This window comes from Puma concolor, chromosome B3, assembly GCF_028749965.1.
Source record: "Puma concolor isolate L17-30 chromosome B3, mPumCon1.1.hap2, whole genome shotgun sequence".
Taxonomy (NCBI): Eukaryota; Metazoa; Chordata; class Mammalia; order Carnivora; family Felidae; genus Puma; species Puma concolor.
In genome coordinates, this window is record NC_141672.1 from 2130931 (window position 1) to 2143526 (window position 12596).

Genomic DNA, 12596 nt, shown 5'->3' on the forward strand with positions numbered 1-12596 from the left:
TAAGTCGGCCGCAGGCCTGGCTGGCAGCGGCTGGCAACCTGGGGTCTGCCTCCGCGGCCTGCCCTGCAGACTTGGGCGGGGCGGGGGGGGGGGCCCTCCAGGAACTGCCAGCAGGGACGCGTGCTCAGCGGGGACGCGTGCTCAGAGACGGCGTCTCTCTTGCTCCTTTCGGTCCCCCACCTTTACGCTCAGAGGGAGTGTCTGCAGGCGGCAGGCCGGCGTCTTGCTGCCCGATCGTGTGCTGGACAATCTGACCACGTCCGGCCTTGACTGAGGCCTTCCCAGTGCTCACACACAGACCGCTGTCAGCGGGCTGGGCTTACAAACCCTCTTACCCTTTTCCTGCGTTCCCTCCTCCGTCTTCCCCCCCCTTATTTTGGGTTAAAGGACTCGTGTTGACATCCATTTTATCTCCATCAGTGGCTTGTTTTCCAGTTTTCTTTAACATTCCCTTTCTGCCACGGATCCAGCCCACGATACCAAGTGGCACGTCGTGCCGTGGCCCGGCTGCTCAAGGACCGACGTGCACGTGGACCGTGCACACTGACAACTTCCCAGTCCGCCTTCAGTGCTGCCAGAGCACCCCTGGCATGGGGACAGGGCGGCGTCTCCCAGCCCTGTGCGGCCGTCCCGTGCCACGTCCACAAACCTGCCGTGACTTCTGCTTTCGGCAGTCGAGGGCTTGGACATTCTAAACACAGAAACGCCTTGGACTGCGAGAAGCTCATTCTGTGTCTAACACAAGACAAGCAAACATTTCTGATAAATTAAAAAAAACAATTTAACGTTTATTTACTTTTGAGACAGAGAGCACAAGCAGGGGAGGGGCAGAGAGAGAGGGAGACACTGAATCCGAAGCAGGCTCCAGGCTCCGAGCCGTCAGCACAGAGCCCGATGCGGGGCTCGAACTCGCGAGCCGTGAGTTCACGACCTGAGCCGAAGTCAGACACTCAACCACCTGAGCCACCCAGGCGTCCCTCTGATAAATTTTAACTTGACACACGAGTGGCGTCCTGAGATATGAGCAGTACATGCTGCCAGATGTCACATGATCACAACTAGCCAATAGTTCTCTCTCTCTCTTGCTCACTCGCTGTGGGATTGTGGGTGATCATCTCCTATGCTCAGACGCTCGGTCTCAGGCCGCGGTGTTTGGAAGAAATCAGTGATTTTTCAGGACGTTGGAAGGTGCCCACAACTGGCACTTGTGTATTTTTGTCACTTCAAAGCACCTCTGGACCGTCCTTTGCTTTTCCATCCAAGAGGGAGCTCAGGAATGCTTTGCTTCATTCTAGGTCATCGGACAGGTTCCTTGTTGAAGTTGCACGAAAGTTAAGATTCCATGGAGCCAACAGAGAGCAGTGATTCCGTCAGTGATAAAAGTCATTCTACACAGCAACCCTCCTCTCTTGTGCCCCTCACACCAGCCAGGAGGGTTTTCAAAGGGCAGGTTAATTTAGCTTTGTAATCTGCATTTTATTATGTTGTATTACAGCACCGTAACCATTTTTATATGAATATATTTGGGTTGTACAACGAATCATCTGAGTTTCCGGTATTTCTTATGGGGAAATTCGCTTTGCGATGCAGGTGCTTTGGATAACAAGCATGTTTCCGGAACGAATTATGCTCGCCAAGCAAGGCTTTATGGTCTTCCTACTGGTAGCACACACACTTGTCACACTCTGAAGCGCCGTCAATGGCACCACGTGGGCCCACGGTGTCGTGCACCCCTCACCACCCCCCACCCATCTTCACAACTGAAACTCCGTCCCCATGAAACACGGACACCCCTTCCCCCCGACGGTCCCTGGCGCCCCCATCCCACTGTGTGTACGGACGGCACGAGAGGGGTCATAAGCGATCTGCCCTCTCAGGGCCGGCTGACGTCACTGAGCACCGTGTCCTCACGGTCCGTCCACGCTGCAGCAGGGGCAGGACACTCCCCCCCCCCCCCGCCCCTTTCCAAGGACCCTGTCACACGGACGGGCTGCAGTGTCCATCCGCCCAACAGTTGGGGAGCACGCGGGTGGCCTCCCTCTGGATCCCGTGAGCCGTGCCGTGGGGAGCCGGGGGACGTGCCGGCGCCTTCAGGTTCCTTCTTTCACTGTCACCCAGTAGTGGGGCTGCTCACCACACGGCAGTTGACTCTGACTTTCCGAGGAACCGCGGGCTGTTTCTGCAACGGCCACGCTACCTTACGCTCCCATACGGTGCACGGGGACCCATTGTCTCCACATCCTCGCCAACACTTGCTTTTTGTCTCGATAGCGGCCATCCGACAGGTGTGAGGTGGTTTTGATCTGCATTCCCCAAATGACCAGCGCGATGTCCTGCTTATTGGGGTCACGGCCTGCAGCCCCAGCAGGAAGCTGGACGCGAGGAAGTCCCAGGTCGAGGATGGCCGTGTCCGCTGCTCAGGGCGCAGCCTGCCGGTTAGCCAGAGCCCCAGGCCCCTGAGCCGGAAGGCCTTGGAACAGTATGGGTTCAGGAAGGCCCCGGGCGCCCGCCAACCCCTCCAGGCGGCCTCCCTGTCTCCGCTTCAGTGGCTTCTATGATGCCCCGACATAGCAAACCACACCCTGGGCCCGGCTCCAGCCCACCACCCCGCCGTCCCCTGCCCACCCCCCCCGCCCCGTCCACCCCCTAGACTCCGTCTAGGATGCGGAGTGTGACGGCAGGGGAGCCTCGCGCGTGGGGACCAGGGTGGAGGCTCCAGGTGACGGAGACCCACAGCCTGCTGGTCCAGCCGCCCCGCTGCTCCTATCGGCTGCCCCCGACGTGAGGACTGCCCGGCCGTCACTCCCAGAGAGCAGGGACTGTCAGGTCACAGGGAGCCCCGACCACACGGGCACCCAGATGGGGGCACGTGAGGGACAGTCGGGGACACCAACCCTGAGCCACTCTGGCACCGTGGCCACGAACTGTAGAGTCCGTCCTCTCTCACCACTGCTGGCTGGAAGGGCTGGAAATAGACCCTGGACGCCTGTTTCCCACGTACAAGATGGGGGAGCAGGCGCAGAGGTCTCCAGAAGGCCGCACCCCAGAACTGTTCAGCGAGTCCTCTGGTCCAAATATAAAGGGGTTTATTCGCTTCTGCCCTCAGTACAAAATATAAAATAGACACCCCCGCCCCCCAGGGTCCCTCGGCGTCGCCACTGGCGCGGCCGTCCAGGAAGGCTGTCGTCCGCTCCCGGCCCTCAGGCCTCGAACGTGGCGCAGCTGGCACAGAGCACCGTCTCCTGAACGTCGCCACAGCTGCAGCATCACGGGGAAGAGAGGAGAACCGTTTTGAGGGGCTGAGCTGAGTCCCCAGGCTGACCCCCCCAAGTCCCTCGACCTCATCTGGACACAGGGCCGTGAGCCGCATACAGAACTACTTAACACAAGGTCCCTCACCCCGCACAGCATCCCCAGAGGAAGACCACGTGAGGCCACAGGGGAACCCCGAAGTGCGCCCACAGCCACCGGGGTGGGGGGGGGGGCAGAGGGGGCCCGGAGCCGGCCCTTCCTGAGCCTCGGAAGAGGCAGTCCCGCCGACGCCCGACCTCGGACCTCCGGCCAACGGGGCGTGAGAACTGCCCATCTGCGGCCCCCGCCCCACCCCAGACATCTCCCAGTCTCCAGGCAGGGTTTACTGGACCACAGTGGCCCAGCGAATCGCAGGGGAAATTCATCAGGAGAGACGCCAAAAGGACAAGGAATTGGCAGCACGTTACAGAATGCCCAAGGAAACCCGTTTTCGTCGGAGATGCAAGAAGTCGGAGCTGCCCAGCTGCTGGCAGGGAGGGTGGTGAGCCTGTGGCCCACGGGCCAGCCAGGAGCCATAGGCCCCAAGGTGGCCATGCGTGGCCCACTGGGCTGCATTTTAGTGAGAGCAGAGCCTTGGCACGGAACCCACCTTGGGGGGAGGGGCACCTTCAGGGGAGCAGGGCACCTGCAGGGGAGGGGGGGCACCTGAAGGGGAGGGGCTACGAGGCCACGGCCTGGCTTCTAAACCTGGGGATGCCGCTTTGGCCTTGTGACCCGGAGCAAGTCACTTGTACAATGGGGCAGGAACCCACCCCGTTTGGGCTCAGAGATGGGCCTGTGGCCGCCCCCATCACAGGTGACTTCTGTAGGTAAGGGGCAGGGTGGGGGTGGGGGGGAAGAGCAGGAAGTAAAGGCCAGGATGATGCTGTCGGGCAGGAAGAAGGTTCCTGCACACGGGGCTGCAGGGAGGAGGGCTCCCGGCAACTCTCTCTCTCCCTCGCCTGCCCTTCTGTGCTCAGCCCCCCCGCAGGTGAGGAGGTAAGCGGGGGGGACACCGGAAGGGCCCGGCCCCCCTCGGTCTGCCCGTGAATACGAAGAGAAGAAACCGGCAAAAACAAAGCAAAGACACGCCACGTGCACAATGTGCCCAAACTGGACAGCACAGAGCTCCCAGTCCCCCACCCTCACTCCGGGCCGCACCCCTGCCCCCGCTCTCCGGGGCTCGCCAGGGCTCGCCAGCGGGCCCACCAGAGCTGGGTGTCTGCTTCCCGTGGCTGGTTCTAAAGACTGTCAGGACTAAGCTGGTTGGAGGTCGACACAACCGGCTCCGAGTCTGCACGGGGGCCTCGTCTTTCTTACAGGGCCCCGTTCACCCCTGCCCGGCCAGCCAACAGTGGCGCGGGGGTGGGACTGGGACCCAGCGCTGCCCGAGCCCGCACGGGATCCAGCGAGCTGAGGCAGACGCACGCTCAAGTAGCGCACGAAGCAAACGCTCCGCTGGGGCTCCGGCAGCCTGCAACCAGCCACGCGCAGACCCGCGAACGGACCTGCGCCTGCCCCCACCTGCCTCCACCAACGGCGAGCACCCTGCCGGGAAAAACCACGTCGACAGTCCTGACACCAGACCTCGAAAGATCAAATCACGAAGTGACTGAGACAGCAGACCCAGAGCAGAGGGCGGGACTGGCGGCCGACGTGACCTGGATTTCCTCGAGAAAAGACCAGTCTTCAGAAAAAGGCGAGAGCGGTGAAGCATCCGTGGGCACCACGGCATCCCGAGAAGCAAGGCGACGCGGGGCCCCTCCCACTGCCCGCCCCCCAGCCGGACCGGGAGGCTCCGGCACCTGGCACCTGCTCGGGCCCCGCAGTCGGTCACTTACTCCACAAGGGCGCACAGCGCGCAGGCCACGGCCCCGCAGCTGCAGCAGATTCGCACGCACCGCCCACACAGGGCGCGCTCACACTGGCCACACGCCGCCTTCCCGTCCACGGCTCGCACGCACGAGGAGCAGGCCCTGGTCGCTGCCCCGGACGGGTCTGTGAGGAAGAGACGCCGCCGTCAGCCCCGCGGCGGCTGCGGGGCCCCGCCTCCCCGACCCGTGGACAGAGGGCTGACCTGACTCCCTGCACCTGACCTGCCCCCTACCAGGGGTCCTCCTGACCACCTACAAGAAAGCACGGCCCACAGACCCTCGTTCACTCGGAAGACCCCAGGAGCCCAGGGGCACGTAAGAGGCCGGCTTCCGCAACCCCGTCCCCGTCCGTTCTGCCATCTCCAAGTCAGAGCGGGATGGAGCAGTTCTCCCCCTGGTGGCTCGTATCAGAACTCTTGTGGCCTTCGTCTCGTGATCCTAGTCCCGGTGTCCCAAAGCGTGGCCCGTGCACCACTGCTTAGCAAAGGCTGCGCTCCGGGCCTGGGGGCGAAGGGGGGGCAAGGACTGTGGTATCTACTCCACAACGAGGGCGGTGGTCTGAGCTGCTCCCGCCCAGATGGCAAGCAGGCAGGACGCCAAGAGGGTTTCCGCTCCTCTCCTGACCCCCAGCCAGAGGCTGCTTCAAAACCCAGGGCTTGGATGTCGGGGTTGGGGGAGGGCAGAGCCTCCTGACATCAGGAGCCTTCTGGGCTCCCCAGCTCCCGCCTGCCCAGGAACGGAAGAGCTCCCCGGCAGACGGCATCAGGAACGAAGGACAACACACCTCCACATCCATCCTCCGCGCAGGGCCGGAAGTGCCAGCTGCTGGCCTCACTCACCAGCTTCGGAGGCCTGGGCTCGGCTCCTGGTCAGTCGGCCATCCGGTCCGATCAGCATCTGCCCACGGGGGGTCCCAAGGGCCTCTGTAGGGCCAGGCTTCGGGGACTCTGGCAGGTCAACGATGGCACAGCCTTCCTCCCACAAGTGCTCCATATAGGCCTGGGCCCCTCGAAAAAGGAGCTGCTTGGTTTTCTCTGGGGAAGACAAACCAGTCCCAGCGTCCACACCCCTGTGGCGTGGAAACCCTGGCCCGGCCACCCTGTCCTCCGAGCTGGCTGTGGCCAGGCCTCCTCTGTGTCCTGTCGTCCGGTTGCCCCCAGCCCATGCTGCTCGCTGCTGGCCCTTCCTTACCCGAGCTCCGGGGCCCCCTCCTCCAGGAAGGTTCTGGACCGTGCAGCCCTACCCAGGCTCCCTCTCCTGATCTTCCACATGGCTCTCTTGACGTGTGGCCTCGCATCACCGCGGTTTCTCCCCTCCAGACCCCACGAGCACCCCGCGAGCCGGCGGTATATGGCACAGAGGAAGCCCTGCCCCTCAGGTCACTAATTCACAGCCCTGGCCAGTGTGCCCCCCTCCACCTACTGTGGAGCCGCCGGCAGAACAGAGCAGCAACCAGCTGTGACACAGGCGCCCCAGGACTTCCCAGATCTCCGTGGGCCCTGGATACCCCGCCCCCGGAGCCAAAGTAGATGCTCAGGTCCGCAGCAGTGGCTTTGCCTCAGGCCGCACATCGGTTACCCAGGGGCTTGCACGAGAGCAGACGCCCACGTCCAGCCCCCAAAACGCCTTATCTGAGGTTTTCTGCCTTGTCCCAACAGAGCCAGGGTGGAGATGCTGGAAGCTGTTGGCTCTACGCGGTACTGATGGGAGGACAATTGCCGGGTAACTCAGATGACCCCTGCCACACCCAGCTCCTCCTCCTCCAGCCCCTGCCTCGCCTTATCCTGGGGAAAGGGGGAGTGTCAGGAGGTGACCGGTTTTCCAAGGCTTGTGGTTCATTCAAGGTAAGGGGTTAGGGCGACAGTCTGGGCTGGAATTTGCCGCACATGAATTCAAACTGGGCGCCTGGTCCTTAATTATGGAAGGCCCCGGGGGGTCGAGGGAGAGGGCAAGCCAGACTGACTTGGCCTCAGAAAGCAGTTTCGTTCACCACCCGAGTGTGCGCGAAGGAAAAGGCAGAACGACTGCTGACAGCAGGGTGGTGGCTGGGGTGGTGGTAGGACAGGAACCGTGTCTCCCGGGTGGGCTCTCCCCCACATCCCTCAGGCACAGCGGCTCCGCTTGGTTGCAAACCCTCACTGCTCTAAGGGTATAATCTCTGGGCCCCCACCACTAGGTTGGAGCGGCCTCAGGGTATTAACCGCCCCAAACTGAAGAGCCATCGTGTCAATGCACCAAGAACCATGCACGAGGAAGCCAGATGAGAAGGCCTACAGCTCGCCGCCCTCACACCTCACCGGGACCTGGATTCCAGCACGCTCCTGCTTCCTGGCCTTTGCACGTGTGTCCCTCTGCCCGGAATTCCTTTCCCCTTCCTCTCCGCCTACCTAGCTCCCACCCACCCCGCACGAGCCCTCGGACACCTCTGCAGCTGGTCCTGCAGCGACCGGTGCCCGCCCAAATCACCTCCGGAGAGTCCTCCCCACACTGGGCCGGGAAGCTCCCAAAAGGCGGGGTCTCCCGCACAGCCGAGGGCAGGGGCGGCGCGCTCCACAGACAGCTCTCGGGTTAGGATGCGCACTCAGGCCTGCTTACCCCACCCGGGTCAGGGCACCTCCCCACCTCCTGCTGGGCCCGAGAGACGCGGGGGTTAACCCGGTCGGGGTTAGTTACTGGCCCAACCCGGGGTCTCCCGGGAGGACAGAGCCCCGAGGCAGCACCGCCCGCAGGCCGCCCGTTAGGGGAGGCAGGGAGGGAGGGGCAGGCACGCCTCCTGCGGCCTGGGGTCGGCGCGGGTGAGCGTGCGACCCTTCATGCCCCGCTCACCGCTCCCGAAGCCCCGCTGGACTGCTGGTCCCGCAGCCTCGCAGCTCCCGGGGGGCGCGGCCTGCGGAGACCATCTCCCAGGCTCCCGCGTGCGGGAAGCCCACCCGGCACTCACCGAAGATCTCCCGCGAGTACCGCTCGGCGCACACGCCGCGGCTCAGCTCCCTCTGGCCAACGCGGACCTTCAGCTGCAGCGGGGCTGCGTCCGCGAAGGTACAGCCCCGCTTGGGCATGGCCGCGGGCCCGGGGCTGCGCAGCTCAGCCGCGCGCCTAGCCGCGACCCGTGTCGTCACAGCCGCGCGCCAACGCACCGCGGCGCGGGATAGGATAGAGGCATGGGCGGGGCGGGGCTCGATAGCAGGACGGCGCGGGATAGGCTCGGGGCGAGGGCGGGGGCGGGACCCAGCTGCGCGCGAAACGCCGGGGGTGAGGGCGGGGGCGGGGCTCGAGCCCGCCGCAGGATAGGTCGGGGGCGGGGGCGGGGCGGGGCTGGAGCGCGGCGCGGGATAGGTCGGGGGGGGGGGTAGGGCGGGGGCGGGGCTAGAGTGGACACGGCGCGTGATAGGTCGAGCGTAGGTTGGGGTCGGTACTGGGGTAGGGGCGGGTCTTGTGTGAGGCGCGCCGCAGGATAGGCAGAGGGTGCTCTGGAGTCCCGCCTCGGCGTGGCCGCGCGGCAGGGGCGGCGTGTCTCGGGTGTCTTCTGGGTCGTGGTCCCAACACAACTGTTGAGAGTGGTTATATTTCCTTGTTGAAGTCATCAAAGTTGGAGGATGAATCACGTCGTCCTAACTTTTAAGTGGGAGGAATGCCTAGTCCTCACGGAAGTGGCCAACGGCGTACGGACTCCCTGGACGCAAGGAAATCACCGCCGGCCGCGTTTCCGGAGCAGCTGACGTCACTTCCGGCCGGTGGCACGCGAGCGCGGAAGAGGACTATGTGAGCCGCTGGGACTGTGGTGCTTGAAACGCGGGAACTCCGGGGCGCTGGCTTTACTCTTGCGAGTGTTGGACCATTTTCTAGAGTCTTTGTGTTTGGGTTCGAAGCTGCTTCGGGACCTCTGAAGACACAGGAGCCGCCTAGCGTGGCTAAAGGCGTGTCGTGGGGGCCCAGGAGGTAGCGTGTGCACCTGCCGGCGGCACCTCCTGACGGGGTGACGCGGTGACGTGCTGCCACCGGCAAGGCTGCAGGTCCGCGAGCCGGGGTGGCCTCCGCCCTGGGTGGGCTACCGCGTCCTGGCTCCCGTCGCGGGGCCGGCACTGCCACCGCTGCCTCCAGCACCCCCCACTTCTGAGTCCGTGAGGACCTGTGGTCACTGTTGGAGCGAGACGCGCACACCCCTGTTCGCTACTTCCGCGACCTGGCTGCAGCCTGTGCGACCTCACAGACGAGTGGATGAAGAAGATGAGAAGGACACCTGCAGTACCGTGCATGGCCCGGAGGATATTGTGCACAGGGAAAGACACATACCCTATGATCTCACTAATACGAGGAGCCTGAAGTCCTCAAACTCCCTGAAGCAGAGCGGATGGTGGTTGCCATGCGGGGGGTGGGGGTGGGGGTGGGGGTGGGGGTGGGGGCGGAAGCTGTGGGTCAGAGGTGGGTCTGCCCTGCAGCGTGGTGGCGAGCCAACGGTACTGTCATGTCCATCTTCAGTGTTCTCACCGGAGCAACTGCAACGGCCACGTGGGGTGAAGAATGTGTCATATGTCAGTTACATCTCAATGCTGGGGAAAAATTACTTCCCTGAAGACCTCGTCTCCAATACAGTCACCTTTCGAGGGACCGGGAATCGGACATAGGAATTTTGGGGCGATGCAGTCCAGCCTATAACACATGCCACGCTCTGCACTAGGCTCTTGGAGTGCCGTTGAGTACAACCAGCCGGGTCCCTCCCTCGTGGGGCAGATGTCACGACAGGGGAAGCATGGGGGGCCGTGGAGGCAAAGGTAAGCACACCTGCCCTGCCCGGGTCAGAATGCCCCAGGAAACCCAGCTGGCCAGGAGCAGGGCTCATGTGAAGCCTTTGCTGAATGGCATAAGCTGAAAGTTGGATGTTGGGGAACGAGAAGCCGAAAGCACTGTGAGCATGTCCCGAAGGAAAGGGACGGAGCAGCAAGAAACCGAGAGCCGTTTCATCCCCAGGACGGAAGGTCGCCGGGACTGCTTGTTCTCTCCAGAGGACATCATACGGGCGCCAGGCCTGGGATAAGAACATTTTCTCTGGCGCCAGGTGTACTCAGGACCCAGTGTGGAACACACTGCAGGTGCCGGACCTGTCAGGATGCCAAATACTATGTTGTACGTGCCTGCTGTTACCAGACAGTTTGCAAAAATAAGAGGCTTGAGCCAGAGGACCGATGCTTTGGCTCCTGGAGAGTCTTAGCCCCCTGCTTTCCAATTCTCTCACCACCCCACCTTTAGGACCTGTCTACAGTTGACATTCTGGAAATGGATGTTCCAGAATTGTGTTGAGGAAGGAACACGCTTTCTGTTTTCTCATGAGGAGGGCAGCATACCTGCCAGAGAGGACAGGCGGGCAGGAATTGTACTCCTTCAAGTGTCTAATCAGGGCTGCCTCAGGGCCTCAAGATTGTGAGTTGGCATCTCAGCTGTCCGAAGCTGGGTAGTGTGGTTGTATTACTCTTAGTAACTTAGGTTGGAGGCTAATTTATTTACTTACGGCAAAGTTGCATGGAACACCCAGATGATAGATGCCCAGTTCCATCTGTCACAACAAACCCGAGTGCCCAGGGGACTGGAGAGACCACGGCCCTGCTTTCTGTCCCCGTGGGGTAGTGTTGCAGTCCTAGAACCTGACACGTGCAGACTCATTCTGCAGATGCCGGTGCATGGGTGCGTTTGTGTCGGGCTCCTCAGCATGCTGACTTTGAGACCGTCTTTGTTACTGTCGTATCCCATGTGTGGACGGGCCAGTCTGTTTACCCGTCCACGGCCACTGGGCTGATGCCAGGTTTGGGCTGTGACAAAGGTGGCTTCTCTGGATATCCTTCTGTAAGGCTTTTTCTAAACATTCTTCATTTATTGTGGTCAGCAGGGATGGAATGGCCAGGTGGCAGGTTAGAGAGTCGGCAGCTTTTCAAAGTGCTTGGAAGAGCACATCAGTCATGATCAGTTACCGATTTGTCTTTTACTCCCGTATCGAGCTGAGGCCACTGTGAGCCTCCCCCCCCCCTCCATTCTGGGGCTGTGTTATTGGTGCAAAGTAGAGCACCTTATAATTACTCAGGCCCTCAAAACACCTGATGCTGGAAAAAGGGGGCTGTGAGTACCAACCCATCCCTCAGAGCCTCCTGCCCCTGGGCCGTGAGAGTGAGGAAGTCAGTGCCAGGAAGGACCACTGCCCCTGGAAGTTGGTCTTTTCAGCCTGTAAAACTCCACAGACACCCGAGGACATTGCCTGAGGCTGCCTCTTTGAGATTTTGGCCAGAGATGGAAGAAAACCAACAACGGTTTGTGTCCAAGCGAAGGATTTAGCAGCCACTACAAGACGGAGATTTGAAAACATTTTTGCAGCTAATATAAATTGCTGGTTAACCTTCCAAAGCCAGGCTTGGAGCTTTTCGTGTAGAATGAAATGATTTCTCTTTCTTCTGAAAAACGTCTACTCCGCTTGACTGACAAGGGCATGCATTTCTCTGTTGCGGCAAAACGCTGCCGGACGGTCACCTCACGTGGAGAAGCGTGCTCCCAGGGGGCAGGGAGGAGTGTGGGGTCCAGCGTGGCTGAGAGGGTGGCTCCACTTCCCCGAAGAACCCACCCCTGCCTCCGGGCTCTTTGGTCCTTCTTGCCGCATCATGGAAGGAGATGATTCTCAGGAAACTCAAAGAGCGGTTTCTGCTGTGTTCCTCACCTCTGCCTTCAAGCGGCTGTGCTGCTTGGGGACTGGAGGCCCAGGGAAGCTGGTCGGAACCCGTTTTCCTGGCTTTCTTTCAGATCACTGGACACTGTTCTGGGCACCGTGTGGAGCGGTCTGCGAGCGTGCCTGAAACCGCAGGAGTCTCAGAACGGGCGCACTGAAGATGCCGCCACACGGTTAGCATCTCTGAGGGGTGAGCCAGCCACACTGCAGCCCGCGGCCCCTTCCTGGACCAGTGTGGTCCCTGGGAAGCAAGCACCGTGGCCACTTGGCCCATTTCGGTGAGCCCAGATGACAGTGGCAGTGTGGCAGAGCCAGGATTTGACCCCGACCGATGATGGGTCTCCCCACTGAATTCCTTCTCTCCAAAGTGATATTGAAAGGGCGGTTATTTTTCTGAATTTACCCCCAATTCTGGAGAGTTGTTTGAGGACGCTACTCAGCCTCCAATGGAGACCACAGTGAGCTGGTTCCAGCTCTGGCCAGTGAGGAAGTGACTTACTCGGGGCGCCTGGGCAGCGCGGTCAGTTAAGCGTCTGACCCTTGATTTCGGCTCAGGTCACGATCTCACGGTCTGTGGAATCGAGCCCCATGTCGGGCTCTGTGCTGACAGTGCGGAACCTGCCTGGGATCCTCTCTCTTTCTCTGCCCCTCCCCTGGTCACTCGCGCTGTCTCAAAACAAATCAACTTAAAAAGCGACTTATTCCACTGACATTTCGAGGAATGG

General features: G+C 61.6%; 1 protein-coding gene across 3 annotated transcripts; it reads right to left on the reverse strand.

Moving 5' to 3' along the window:
• Positions 1-1455: 1455 nt before the first annotated feature.
• On the reverse strand, positions 1456-8286 carry SIVA1 (SIVA1 apoptosis inducing factor). Of its 3 annotated transcripts, XM_086708642.1 has the most exons (5): positions 8107-8282; positions 6005-6199; positions 5133-5289; positions 4816-4878; positions 3070-3258 (listed from the first exon to the last, which is right to left on the reverse strand). In XM_086708642.1, the coding sequence occupies exons 1-5, from the start codon at positions 8222-8224 to the stop codon at positions 3201-3203; spliced, it is 591 nt and encodes a 196-aa protein (XP_086564768.1). In that variant the 5' UTR covers positions 8225-8282; the 3' UTR covers positions 3070-3200. The 3 variants fall into 3 exon arrangements, with proteins under 3 accessions (XP_086564767.1, XP_086564768.1, XP_086564769.1); XM_086708643.1 differs by lacking the exon at positions 4816-4878 and having other exon boundaries at positions 8107-8276; XM_086708641.1 differs by lacking the exons at positions 4816-4878; positions 5133-5289 and having other exon boundaries at positions 1456-3258; positions 8107-8286.
• Between the last annotated feature and the right edge of the window lie 4310 nt (positions 8287-12596).

Excerpts from the sequence above, each read along its gene's own strand:
- SIVA1 (XM_086708641.1), bottom strand. The coding sequence starts at position 8,224 with ATGCCCAAGCGGGGCTGTACCTTCGCGGACGCAGCCCCGCTGCAGCTG. Across the intron at positions 6,200-8,106 it reads GTACTCGCGGGAGATCTTCG|AGAAAACCAAGCAGCTCCTT; the intron begins GTGAGTGCCGGG and ends TGTCTTCCCCAG. Across the intron at positions 3,259-6,004 it reads AGCCCAGGCCTCCGAAGCTG|CTGTGGCGACGTTCAGGAGA; the intron begins GTGAGTGAGGCC and ends GTGATGCTGCAG.